Source organism: Salvelinus fontinalis, chromosome 3 (genome assembly GCF_029448725.1).
Source record: "Salvelinus fontinalis isolate EN_2023a chromosome 3, ASM2944872v1, whole genome shotgun sequence".
Classification (NCBI taxonomy): domain Eukaryota; kingdom Metazoa; phylum Chordata; class Actinopteri; order Salmoniformes; family Salmonidae; genus Salvelinus; species Salvelinus fontinalis.
Window position 1 is genome coordinate 40956553 of NC_074667.1, and position 14634 is coordinate 40971186.

General features: G+C 42.4%; 1 protein-coding gene across 2 annotated transcripts in view; it reads right to left on the reverse strand.

Moving 5' to 3' along the window:
- LOC129848338 (complement C1q-like protein 4) overlaps window positions 1-13557 on the reverse strand; it is a 28981-nt gene extending 15424 nt beyond the window's left edge. The window contains exons 1-2 of one of the 2 annotated variants that reach the window (XM_055915653.1): window positions 12891-12973; window positions 10485-11161 (exon numbers count right to left, since the gene is read on the reverse strand). In XM_055915653.1, coding sequence (XP_055771628.1) covers window positions 10485-11030 — 546 coding nt within the window. In that variant the 5' untranslated portion in view covers window positions 11031-11161; window positions 12891-12973. Of the gene's footprint in view, window positions 1-10484; window positions 12257-12890 lie in introns of those variants that run through there. The other variant, XR_008758501.1, reaches the window with a different exon arrangement.
- Between the last annotated feature and the right edge of the window lie 1077 nt (window positions 13558-14634).

Genomic DNA, 14634 nt, shown 5'->3' on the forward strand with positions numbered 1-14634 from the left:
CACATCACTCCATTAATTGTTCTGTCTCTCCCTCTCCGCCTAACACCCCCTCCATCATCCTCCCTCCGTCCGCACCCCCTCACTATCTCTTCATTCTGGACCCATCTATCCATCTTTTTTTGTCCTTTCCCCAGAATGAGATGCAGGTCACGCTTGCGGTTTCTTCCCCTGCCATGGCAGTGTTGGCGGGAGCGGCGGCTAAGCGTGTCCCTGTCCGGTCTAAATTGGATTGATTAACGGCGCGCTGTTGTGCCAGGTCTCCCGGGACCCCCTCCAACACCCCCCCCAAACTCCAGAGGCTACAGGGCTCGGTAATTGGTAGTGGAACAGCCATGGCAGCTCCCTCCTTAATGGCTCCCACTCCTCAATAACTCCATACAATCACAATAAATGGGGCCACAGAATAGGCTACTGCGGTCAGATGGTCTCCTGAAACAGTGGCGGGAGGTCAGAATAAAAATCTATGCTTGGCTAGACACTGTTGTCTATAAAAGCTGCTGGACTAGTAGTATTTTCTTTAGTCATCTATATTGTTTTTTTATGTATCTCAGGTAGACTGGAGACACATAAAGGAATTGCATCTTTTAAAGATCTTTTTCCATCTTCTATAGACTTCCTGTTCTCTGAGAGAAATGAATGACTCCCGTGAGGATGATCTGTGATGTGGTTTTGTGTAAACAAAATTGAGAACGGAGAGGCTGACTTGCTGTCAATCCCAACATCTGTCTACATGGTTGAGTGGCATTAATCCCTTGACATTCTCTGAGTTGTGTTTTGAGGGACGGGCAAGGAGGAGAACCTTTCCAGGAGAACCTTTTTCCATAGATGTATAGCTAGGCGGCTTATGTTAATCTACACTGGGTTGTTGTGGTTTAGGGTTAAGGTTAGTATTCTAGTTTGGTATGGGCCTTGCCACATCCTTTTAATTATTCATATGTCATTCTCTCTTGGTAGCACTTGGTCATTCCTGGTTCACAGGTGGGACATTTGTGTAGAAATGTGGTAGCAATACAACTACGAACCAAAGCTAGTCAGTAGGGATGTCATGATTGTTGGTCACATTGGTATCATACGATATATAGTCTAATAAGTATCAGGCGATATCATTAATAGTATCAGACGATATATCGCCATATCATTATCGGCCGATAATGGCAACAACAAAAAATAACAACATAAAAATGGTTCCTGAGAATCTTTTTCATAAGAAATATGAAATAGTAAAGCATCTTATTAGCCATCATGGTCAAGAAAATATTGGTTATTAGTATCAGCCCTGAATTTCCCAATGTCAAGCTTTCAGAGCAATTGGCCAGCTTTTACTTAACGTATGACACTGCCCAGTTTTGAATTCAAGGTCAAATGGCATGAGCGTTCTGTCTATTTGAATATCCCAAAGCTACCAATATGCTACCTTCAACCTCCTTCAAACTGCATGCAGAGACATCAAAATGGTATACATGAGTTCGTCTGGCTCCCAAGTCCAACATACCAAAGTATCCCTTTAAAGGGTCATAACAAGGGCTGTGACAGTGCTGGCGTGTACCCCTCCTCCCTGCAATGACCCTTTAAACATGGCATTCAGCTAATTATATTTGCTAGCGATAAGGAGGCCTGGTTATTTATGACTTCTGGCACAGAGCCATAGGGGACATTACTTCACCAAGGCTCAGACAGCAGAAAATATATTCAGTCGCTGACATTTAATGTGTAATGTTTATGATTAATGTATAGTTGCATTGTACTAATATAACCTAGTGTCTCAACAGCAATTCTGCCCAACAATGAAGCGTCATGGTGTAACATTTAAAAACCATGTTGGTGAAACCAATGTATGAAAATGAGAATACATGTACTGATGAAGTCAAATATATTTCAACTTTTCACTACAATGGAGCGGAATGTTCTGTTTTTTCCTTTCAAAACTGGTTAAAATGGCTACTTTTACCCTGTAGGCACCTGCAACTTACCACAGGTGAGATACACAACACATTAAATTAGAATTATTCCCTCCAACCAATTTAGAATTTTGAATAATTTAGTCCTGGCCATTTCTTTGAAGTAAAAAAATCTAAATTTCAGTTTAGATTTTATTTCTTGGTCCTGTGCAGTTCTAAATCAAACAAATACTCGTGTGAACACGAAAGTTTTTCAATTTCAACTTATTTTAGAAGAAATAGTGAATCATGCAAAGGTGCATTTTGTATGTAGGGTCTTATTTATGATCTTACACTCAACTCTAAAGTAAGTGCATGGTCAAACAGCAACGAGAAAATAGTAATTTGTATAAATAAATAGAGCATACAAATTACAGAGCATATTGTAAATACTACGACCATAACTGTTACCGTACCAGAATTTACACAAAGGGAACAGGCGGAGCAGTCTGATTAGAGAACCAGAGCAGTGAATCTCAGTTTGGGCTCTCACCCAGTAACTATCAAAATGAAACCTTGTTTTCTCTAAGAGGGGAGGAGGGGGAGCAGTGGGAGTGTGAAAGAGAGAAAGGCAAATCGGGATTATTGTCAACTGCAGTGGAGATTGATATCGACAAGGGAGTGAATTCCTGTCTGTTGGCCAAATGACGTGCCGACTTGAGCTGCTGCTGGGGAGAGCGAGGGCCCGCGGGACGACAGGGAGGATAACACTGCCTCCACTTTTCATTATTGGGGCACCATTAAATAGGAGAGGGAGAGAGATAGAGAGAGATGGACAAAGGGAAGGAGCTAAAGACACCGAGAGGAGGGAGGTGGAGACAGAGAGTCCGTGGAGAGCAGAAGGCAGAGAAGGAGAGCCGGGAGAGTACAGGGGAAAAGGGAATGGGGTAAAGAGAAACGAGAGGAGAGGGATGGTGAAAACGAGGGTAAGTGAGAAAGATTTAGAATGAGACCACAGGAGGGAGCAGCTGCGTGCCACTTTAACAGTCCAAGCACAAGATGGGTGAAGGGAGCCAAACTGGAGGGGGGCTGGAGTATGGGGAGGGAGGGAGCCCACTGGGTAACAAACTGATCAAGCGAGCCTATTTCAGGGGGGCAAGAATGAGACTGGGGAGGTGGGGGTCTGCGTAGTCTTTGTTATTTTGGTGTTTTTCAGTGGTGCCCTGCTCCTCTGGTAATAAAAGTGACAGGATTCATTCACCGTGATGTACAGACCTCTCAGAGCGGAGCGAGAAGATTGAGAGGGGTCTCTTAAACTCACCTGTGGGACCACTATGGGCAGAGAGGCAGGGGTCGAGGAGGGGGGAGAACTGATGGAAATATCCAGTTTATGCAATGCTATGGCGCTCTGTCTGTCTATCTCTCTCTCTCTCTCTGTCTGTCTCTCGCTCTGTCTGTCTGTCTGTCTGTCTGTCTGTCTGTCTGTCTCTCTCTCTCTCTCTCTCTCTCTCTCTGGTCAGCGTTAAGGTGTGCTCTGTTACCATTAGGGTGGTGGTTGTGGAAAACCTTTAGCAACCATGTGGGTCTGACCCCTATTTGGCATGCTAAATGACACTCTGGACCTAAGGTGAAGATGTTGATTAGAAAGTCCCTAATTGGCTCTGGGCTGGGACGTACCAATGGTGGAGACTGTTCAATTGGATATGAAGGAGTTTCAGCTACAGACGACTCTACCTGAAGCGCATCAACTATAAAGCAGCAATAGATTGAGCAATGACATTAAGTTAAGTGACAGTCAGTCACAGGTCATTTGCTACCCCCTATTGACAATTTGGAAATATTGGGATCCTTGCGATATTTACCAATACAAACACGTATGCTGGCAGGTAGATGCACAAGTATGCACACAGGCAGGCAGACACAAGCATGCATGCACACACACACATTTTCTTGGACCTTGCTAACCAGTGTTTTCTCCTCCATATCATCTGATTACAATGCTATCTATGTGTGTGTACATAGCCCATCTGTAAATAGCCTATCCAACTACCTCATCCCCCATACTGTTATTTATTTTGCTCCTTTGCACCCCAGTATCTCTACTTGCACACTCATCTTCTGCACATCTACCACTCCAGTGTGTAATTGCTTTATTGTAGTTATTTGGCCACTATGGCCTATTTATTGCCTCATTTACACACACTGTATATAGACTTTTTCTATTGTATTATTGACTCCATGTTTGATTATTCCATGTGTAACTCTGTGTTGTTGTTTGTGTTGCACTGCTTTGCTTTATCTTGTCCAGGTCGCAGTTGTAAATGAGAACTTGTTCTCAACTGGCCTACCTGGTTAAATAAAGGTGAAATAAAATAAAATAAATAAAAGTGTGGTTGGGTCTTGCAAACATTACGTGACTGATTAAACATTTACCTCACATGTTCAGCCAATCCAAAGACATCTCACACTGCTGCCATTTTCATAGTGGGGAGAAATTCTTCATTGGCTATCTTTAGTTCCCTCGTTATATAATACCATGAGTCATGGGTTAATGCCATACTTTTAGCCTTCACTGTCTATTCTGGCAAATGTTATACTTCCAATGTCATATACACGTTCATGATCTCTAAGGGCTAAATGCTCTATATCCTCCCGTACACAGAAAATGGTCTTTATCAAACCCATCCTGACATTTGAACACTCCTCAATGAGAAAACCCAACCTTTGGGATGAACTATTGAAGTGTGAGGCAAAATGAGAAGGAAAACAAAGACAAGACAAAAGACCGGAAAAGGAAGAGAAGGGATGCCTATTAGTCTGCACTGTATAAAGGCCAGTGATGATTAGAGAAATGTATGGACATATAGTGTGTGTGTGTGTGTGTGTGTGTGTGTGTGTGTGTGTGTGTGTGTGTGTGTGTGTGTGTGTGTGTGTGTGTGTGTGTGTCTGTGTCTGTGTGTGTCTGTGTCTGTGTGTGTCTGTGTGTGTGTGTGCGTGCGTGCGTGCTTGCGAGCATACAAGTGTGTGTGTGAGTGAGTGCGTGAGGGAGGGAGAAAGAAAGAAACACACAGCGAAACTGCATTTGTGGTGTACTGATTCATGAATGTCCTCCTGTGTGGCTCAGTTGGTAGAGCATGGTGCTTGCAACGTCAGGGTCGTGGGTTCAAATCCTAAGGGGGAAAAGTGCAAAAACAGATCTTTTTTTTCATAAGTCAAATGAATAACAAGAACCATTGCTTGGAAAATGTGCCCTAACATAAAACGCAGCAATGTCATTTCCAAGGAAGTGTTATGAATATACACTTATACCAAAGCTTTGCTGTTGCAGTTTCAAACCATGTGCATGTTCTACAAACTCCGGATGACAAGAAAGGGAACGTCAAAACAAATGTAGTCATTAAGTCCTGTGTAGCAGATCGTATCTGGAAGGCTGTACTAAGCTAACACCTCCACTGAAACCGATGGTAATTAGTAGCTGCTAATCCTGACAGCGGATACGTCAGGCCCACTAAATGAGATCTAGCGCTTCACACAGTTGTCCACAAATTAGCTACTAGCATCATTAATTAATGAGCTAATTAACTTGATGTTGGACCGGATCCCTTCTGAAGTGAACATGACTATGTTTTGGATCAAAATGGTATAACTACATTGATATGTATAGCCTAAAGTTCAACTGAATGGAAAAATACTCTCTCTAGCTCTCCAGTAGCCTATGTCCTCTGTGAGGTGTGCAAAGGGCTGAGCCGTGCGAAGCGGGAAGCGGGGCTGCGGTTCCAATGTTATGTTGGGCTTAATTAGTGCTCCGTCTGTCTCCAGGTCTCTTTCTCCAATAGGTCAAATCAACCCAAATGCCACAGTCCGTTAATGGGAACACGGTGTCACAGGAGGCACAATGCTACTAAGCAGACATGTTGGGTCTAAATGGTTTAGCAGCAGCTCTTTAAACACTGTACTGTACTCATCATAAACTATTATGTAGAAGAAATATGGGGCCAACATGGGACAGGCCAGGCCTAGACACTCCCAAAATGACCAATCCATGCATTCCATACCGGCTATAAATATGAATGATAATCCCACTCCCAGCTCATCATCGCAAAGGGCAAAATCTATATTGGTTGTAAATTATAGATCCATGGGAAAGGTCACTTACTTTAACAAAAATCTGCTGGTGGCTCAAGAAACATGGAGAGAGGAGATCTGACAGCTCACTAGGGTATGCAGGCTTGTCAGTTGTGAGCTGTGATCAGACATAATATAACTTCCTTCCATAGATGTCTAATAGGTACACTGGACACACTGGACACACTGGAAAATATGTCAAGGAGCACAAGTGAAGAATTCATCATCCATCTAGCAATATCAGATATTCAGAGATTTACAACTGTCAAGGTCTTAATTATTTGAATTTCTTCCACCTTTCTGTCTTTACATTGGCCTTCTCTTTCACGCCATCTCTCCTCCTCTGTTCATTCTATCCCTCCTCATCTGTCTTCTTTATGTTGATCTGATCCAGTGCTCTCATGTTGGCCTCGCTGTAGCAGTGTGTCTCTCATCCCGTATGTCCACTCTCCTTTGTTTATCCATCCATCTTTCTCTCCTCCCTTGATCTCTCTGTCTCCCCACTTGTCTGCAGCCTGCCTCCCGTTACCTACCCCCAGTTGTGTCTTAATCCCACCTCCCTTTGATTTACCGTGGATAAACCGTATCTCTGTGTCAACGCCACAGCTGGGGGTGGCGTTGACACCTAGATCTGCCCTTTGAATTATAGTCAATGTAAATCACACGTACATCCTTTTTTGCCCTGTACATGCTTCCCCTTAGTGACATCATAACATTCAGTTTCACTGCTCTGCAGATGACACACAGCTTTATTTACCAATCAGACCCAGTGACCAAGCTAGCGTGGCTATCCTCCACAAGTGTCTTGCTGGCATCAACTGTTGGATGACTGACAATCAGAGGTTGTTTTATTTGGCCCCCACCTTGCTAGAACCTAGATTGTAAATAACCTTGGTCATTTGTCCACCAAAGTAAAGTCTACGACCAGAAACCTTCTTTGACCCTGACTAAACCTCAACCTGCATGTAAAGAATGTTGTCCAGTCCTGCTTTTATCATCCAAGAAATAAAGCTAAAGTCAAGTATTTTATTTTAGTCACTGATCTGGAGAAAGTTATATATGCTTTTATTTCCTCACGCCTAGATTACTGTAACTCTTTGTATACGTCTCAGTCAGAAATCACTCCATCGTCTACAGGTAGTTTAAAACTCTGCAGCTGAGCTTTTAACAGGCACCAGGAAATGTAACCATATCACCTATTTTAGCTTCTGTACACTGGCTACCAGTCACTGTTAGAATAGATTCAGAACGTTTAAGGTTTGGCTTGGTTTAGCCCCATCGTATATCTCAGATATTTTATCTCCCTATGAGCCAGGACGCAGCCTGAGATCCTCTGGCAGGGCACTTTAACCATTCCAAAGTCTAGTTTGAAAACGAAAGACCAGGCATTTTTCCGATTAGGGCCCCTAGACTTTGGAATGGTCTGCCAGAAATGCTTTTAATGTATGATTTTAATTAGCTATCCTTTTTCATTCTCTTTCCTCTGGTCTGTTGCTTTGTTAGTACTTTTATTTTATTATTTTATGATATGAAGCACTTTTACTTGTATTGAAAAGCGCTATACAAATAAAGTTATCATTATTATTATTACATAATTTTTACATAAAACTACAGTTTGACTAGGAAACTCAGAAGGACAGGTACAACAACTTAAATGGAACATCACAATGGACACATCACAATTTTCCATTTCTGACACAATCCAAACAGTATGCCTACACATTGCAAATACCAAACATTGACATTGATATTGGTACTCCTTGCTGTAACTTTGATGTTCATCCGTTGGTCTCTAGCTTTGGCTATACGATGTTCTCCCAGGGTTGTGTTTTCTAATTGACCCCATCGGTTAGCTCCCTTACGAGAGCACTTGTCTATTCACTGCAAAGTGGGACCACAAAGTGGAGTGGGCCTCTGAAGGGGGGATGGGCACTAAATTAGGTTAAATAATTCAGTTGATGGAAAAAATAATTAATGGGCAAGCCAATAGACAAGCCAGAAGAGACCAGAGGGAGGGGGGGGGGGGCACTTGTGTGTGTGTGTGTGTGTGTGTGAGGTGTGTGTGTGAGAAGGGACGCACAGGTGGATGGGAGAGGTTCTAATCTAAAGGCCATGAATGATTTAACAGCGGGACAGGATAGGAATGACAATTTCAGTGACGGCACACGACAAACCAGGTCTGCCAATTATGCCTGGCATTTTCCTGTCTTCTTTACTGTGTACTTTATACACCCACTGTCAAATTGATGACTGGGGAGGCAGTGCGGAATCTACCTCTTAATAGACCTGGTCAGATAAATACCTCGTGTTACGGGTGTATTGGGGAAGCTGGGAGAAGTGCCAAGGTGGTACAGGATCCGAGGAGAAAAAATTATAGACAGTTTTATTTACTAAACTTGTGAAATGAATGGTAACTAATAAAATGTTTAAATACTGTATGTGCCTGACCTGAACTCATCCATTCCACCACCAATTGGGTAGGTAACATTTATACTGAACACAAATATAAATGCAACATGCAACAATTTCAAAGATTTTACTGAGATACAGTTCATATGAGGAAGTCAGTCAATTAAAACAAAAATAAATTAGGCCCTAATCTATGGATTTTACATAACTGGGCAAGGGCGCAGCCATGGGTGGACCTGGGAGGGCATAGGCCCACCCACTTGGTAGCCAGGTCAACCCACTGGGGAGTCAGGCCCAGCCAATAAGAATGAGTATTTCTCCACAAAAGGGCTTTATTACAGACAGAAATACTCCTCAGCACCCCCTCAGACAATCCCGCAGGTGAAGAAGCCGGATGTGGAGGTCCTGGGCTGGCGTGGTCACATGTGGTCTGCGGTTGTGAGTCAGGTTGGAGGTACTGCCAAATTCTCTAGAACTTGTATATATTCAACCCAGTGAAAACTGTCTAATGAAGACAGGTTAGATCCCTTACACTTAGATCTGGTTGTTTGTACTAGTTGACAAGGTGTAAGAAATCTTGAGACTAAAGGTAAGAAATCTTCAACTCTAGCGTTTCCACTGAAGACAGTTTTACAGAGATTTTATGATGGATAGTTCAAGTTGTCCATGCCTACCAATCTTTCATGAAAAAGCAGTAGCTATCAGGGTCGCGGTCGACTCAGTAACACACCGCTGCCTGACTATACAGCCTGTAAATTATGTGTAAAGAAACCAAACACCCGTGTTTCATCCAAACAGATTTGGCTGGTAACAATGAGTCTTATTCTATTCCTCTCTGGTAAATCCCTCTGTGTCGTTCTTCTGTTCCACACCACACATGTCAAAATCGAACCTCATCGAGTCAGGGTTTAATCCCTCAAGCTTGTCATGCATCTCCAGATGGGCAACTTTCAAGCCTTTTTTGGGGCTTTTTTTTGTGCTTGTTTATTTATTGATGTTAAAGCTGGAGACCCTCAGAGGACAGTAGCCAGCTGTTGCGTTTTGGCGGCACTCCACAGAGATGTGGAGGATCGTTATCCTCTTGATCGCTTAGCTGTCACTGCATTCTCTCTCTTTCTCTCTTGCTGCCCAAATCAGGAGGTGGAACCTGACAAAGCGTAAAACTTGTTTATCTTCTATTAAGTGAGGGCTTACTTGTTCTTATTCAAATGCTGAATGAGTTATTTTATTCTCATAATAATCTCTACTTCAACATTTCTTCTTTCCCATTTTTATGTTTAATCTTGATTGCTTTGCTAAGTCATCCTTCAAACATCTTACCAATAATAGAATACTCGACCCACCTCATTTGGACTAGCAATAGCTAAATAGTACGTGTTGAGGGTTTAGAACGTTTAGGCCTAGCATACTTTGAAGTTGATTGGGATATGTAAGAGTTCCACTGTTCTTACCTGTGCCTTCATGTTTGAACAATAATACTCTCTGAGTGTACCTGTGTCAAATTCAGGTCCTCTGGTTAAACTTCCTACCAGAATAGTTTTTTTTACAAGGTATTTGGATATTTAATTAGGAAAACAAGTTGATAAATTTCTAAATCTTGCCTATAATCAGACCTTTCCTTTAATAATAAAGACACTTTTATCCAAAGTGACTGACAGTCATGCGCAAATACATTTGACATATGGGTAGCCCCAGCGGGAATCGAACCCACGACTCTTGGCATTCGTTACAAGCACCATGCCTTACCGACAGAGACTGAAGACACATATGCATACAACTCTAACAATATACCCATTATAACCCTTTCTATTTTTCTGAGAGGCCTATGACAAGGAGAAACACACATTAGAGAATAATGGAAGAAGAAGTGATACAAGAAGGCATAGGCAGATCGGAGTTTCTCATACTATTATAGACCTGTTGAACTGTTTTAGTGTAAGAACAATTGAGTGCTCATCTGTCTAGAATTCTTTATTTTTTAATGGAAACTGTAGTGACATTTATTGAGGAACTGAGCAGCCAATTCCCCCAAATACACACGCACACACAACAATACACTCCTCTCTGACTCACCTGTCCATTCTTCTTCAGGTCGGCCCACATGCTGGTCCCGTCTCCGCCCCTCATCAGGACATGGTAGGTGAAGAAGTAGATGCCAGGTAGGGGGCAGGTGAACTTGCCAGTGCTGGGTTCATAGTAGTTCCCCACATTTGTCACCACGTCATCAAATCTCAACACTTCACTCCCTTCATGCTGTTTACGGAGGCCTGCATAAAAGGCAATCTTGGGGCTGTAGAAGGAGGGGACGTAGCCCCCTGGGCCCGGGCCGGCGGGCCCGGGGGGGCCTGGCTTGCCTGGTTCTCCAGGGGGACCTCTGGGGCCTGGGGGGCCAGGGGGTCCAGGGCTCCCACGAAACCCAGATTTGCCCCTTCTCCCTGTGAAGTCTGGGGGTTGGGGGGAGACAGCAGTCAGCTCGTGGCTTCCCTGTGGGGGGGTGAAAGAGTCACACACCATCTTGCAGCTGCCGAGCATCTCATAGTGGGTGCTCCCGCCCCCAGACGCGCCCCCTTTGGTGGTGTGAACCAATAAGGGGATGGCAACCAGCAGAACCAGCACCATGGCCACGCCCACTCCTGCCCCGATGACACGTTTCCTGCGGCTGAGCCGGGTGGCGGCCAGCGTAAGGAAGTCCTCCTCCCCCTTGGCCGGAATGGTGGTGCCGGCCAGAATGAACTCTGGGATAACCGGGACTAAGGGGAAAGATGGTGAGAGAGAGGCGCTGAGGGGGATAGGGGAGGAGGCAGAGAGGTTCTACACCGCGAGTAGGAGGTGAGGTAGTTAGGTAAAATAAAGGGAAAGAAGTGGTAAATGAGGGAGAGTGAAAGGGTAAGAGGGTTATGAGGAGAGACTGGAAATACAGGAGATTTCAATGTGAAGAAAGGAATGAGATGTTATAGGACACTGAAGGAATAACAAAGCTCAGGAGTTGTTGAAGTCAAATGTCAGGAGGAGAAACATGTTTTTCCATTCCATAAATAAAAATTTAAAAAATGACTATGTTTATCTTTGGATTTCTCAACACCTTTTTCTTCACATCTATTTTTGAAGATTGGACTTTTCGTCAGCAAAGCAATATTTATTCACTTTTTTCATCCATATTTTCAGTAAAGATCTCACTGATATCAAAAGTAGTATGTTATTATCTTTGGAGGACTAGAGGTGAAACCAGCCAGTTGAGTGTGGACACCTTCTCCGCGTTACATACATGGGTTGAAACTGACTAAGTCACACATCCAGTTCTTTGGAAGGATAAATACAAGGGTTTTCCCTGGGATAGAATATAGTAGATTGTAGATGGTTCTAGAGGGTTCTTTAAAAATATAAATATTTTTCAGACAGAATGGCAGCAGAATCTCCTGGTGAAATGTTCTTATATTTCTCAGTTGGAGAGCTGTCAGGTGGGGTCTGCTGCTCCAGTATTCCCACTGGAGTCCATCTCACCCAAGGCATTCACTTGTCTGGTCCAAGGATCAGTGGAAGTGAATGGAAAAAATGCTTAAATCTCTGGTCTTTTTTTCCTTCCTCTTTCCTTGTGCTTCTCTTTCTCTATGTATTTTTAATTTGCTTAATCCTGGGTGTGTTTTCCTCATGGGTAGACTAACACATTCCCCTCTCAGATATATATTTTTTTAAGTCAGTATTTATCAAAACACAGTGTTGAGAAAATGTTCTGTTCCTCATGAAAACGTGTTCCTCTGTTTTTTTGTGGCGCGCTGAGTCGTAGCAGAGAATATCTCAGGTTCCACTGTTTGCTTCCGAATCAGACATCTTGTGCCAGGAGCATTCTATTGGGGGAAGGAAATATATTTTGAGATTGACCTGACTAAATTAATACAGTATTTTTTCACTATGGGCTATGGTTATGCCATAGTTATCTATGATCAGATACAATGAAGGGTAGATAATATCTAACCATTATCACAAATCAACTCACTAACACAATTACTGCAAAGCAGTAAAGTGTTTAAATTATCCTATTGGGACTGAGCTACATTTGATGTAAAAAAATGCAACAAGTGTAAAGTAACATGATTTAAAACTATATTCCTAAATGGTTACATTTGTGCAAGATTGAACATTTACTTTGTGGATAAATGTGAGACTATTTCTTCTTTGGAATAATAATAATAGTAGTAATAATCAAATAAATAATAATAGCCAGGCCTAATAATAATTTTAAACCAAAAAGGTGCTTTGCATAATAAACTGGATTAGTAAATTCTTTGGACATAGGATAGTCAATGAATTATCAGTAGTAAGATAACTTTATTCAAGCATTCAAACACATTTCGATATTTCATGTGACCATTTACATTTATTATGTTCCTAAAAATTAAAAGATCTATGAGCGATAGAGAGACTAATTTAAAACAAATCTGTAAAACGTTTGTAAAAATATATACATAAATCGTTGCTCACCTTTTCCCCCTCGATGCTCAAAAGAAGTGTCGATAATCTGCGATACGACGTGGTATGGTGATTTTCTCAGCCAAATGCAGTCAGACTTTCAACGTGGTCGAGAAATCTGCGAGGACAGCTCATCCTCACCTTCGCCTTGGTGAGATGCCGAGTAGTCCGACGAACTCGAAAACTAACAGCAAGTCCACTTTCCGTTTTTTTCTAATTTGACCAAAATTGTTGTCGTAAACCTCAAACTATTCACTCTGATTAAAGGCTAGCCTGCTACAATGAGCTGTCGTGCGCCGAGCGTTATTTTTTTCAGTCAGTGCGTAACAGATCACCCGGTCATCAACACCCTAGGCAAATAGACAGTGACTTAACTAATTAACTTTTCACGTCCTTTTTATGGTCTAAAATATTCTAACGATACATTTTGTAGATTTGAATCTTGAAATCTACTGGTTAACATCTTTACCGAAATGCAACAGTTCTCTCACTTGTTAGATTTTCTCTTCTCTGACAGTCTCGCGCTCCTCTCCCCCGCCCCCTCGAACAATGATTCTGCACGGTCCCATTGGCACACGGTCCCATTCTCACACGGTCCCATTATTTGTTGACCTTTAGGCTATGTAGGTGCCACTATGCTCTTATTAGCGCCTTGATAACGTATTTTCTTACCTCTATATGTGTGTGTCTGGTGTGTGTGTGTGTGTGTGTGGGGGGGGGGGGGGGGGGGGGGGGGCTTGAACAGAACTCTCACATTCTAGTGACATGACTGTTTAGGCTACCATGCGTCACACTAATGTAGAGCCTATTGTCATCAACACAATAGAGACATTTCGTTTGTGTCTTACCCTGGGCTAGACCTAGTTTACATGCAAAAAAAAAGAATGTGTGTGTTGGACTAATAGTGTGTGTAGCCTACTGTGAATACAAAAGTATTATATTCTGATTATGATAGCAACAGGATGTAATGACTGAGGACTACATTTAGCAAGGTCTATTTTCAGCCAACATCTATGTCTGTGTTAAAGTGTTTTTTTGTGCCCTGTACATTTTCAAAGCTTGTAACCGATATGAGCAGACAATTAGCAGGATATTTGTATAATATAGGCATAGGTGTAATTTTTTAAGTATGTTTTTGGGGGGGGGGAGTTTAAAAAAACAGACTAGCGTGGATAGGAGATGTACTGATTATGTGAGACTGACACGGTGTGAAGAATGACAAAATGTGTGTGTGTGTGTGAGAGAGACAGAGAGAGAGAGGAGAGTGGTATTCTCATGGCTGGTGTCAGTGCCTCTGTTTCTCTAGCTTTCAGACCTCATTAGTGGTGAAAGACATTGATACTGACAACTTTTTTTCTGTCTTTCATTCGTTCCTCCACTCTTCCTGGGTTTCTAAACATGCTATACCTTTAGCCCCTTCACTGTTAATGTCAACAGGCTCATCCTCTTTGTTCCGTGTCATTTATGCCATATCACCCTGCTTCACACTATATGTGACCTTTTGTTGAGATTTCTAAATTCTCTACCAAAAAGCATATTAATTTAAAACTGTATATGTTCTCTAAACTAAAATCTATTAAAACATGTTTGCCAATGAAATTGATTGAAAATAATTTAGTCTGAGTAAATTTGTTTGTGGGGGAGATCTAACAAGATTGGCCTCAGTGGTGGACTTACCAATAGGCAGAAGAGGCCTTAGGCCTCATATCATCAAGGGGCCTCGTGAGCCAGGCATAATATTTTTTTATTTTAAATA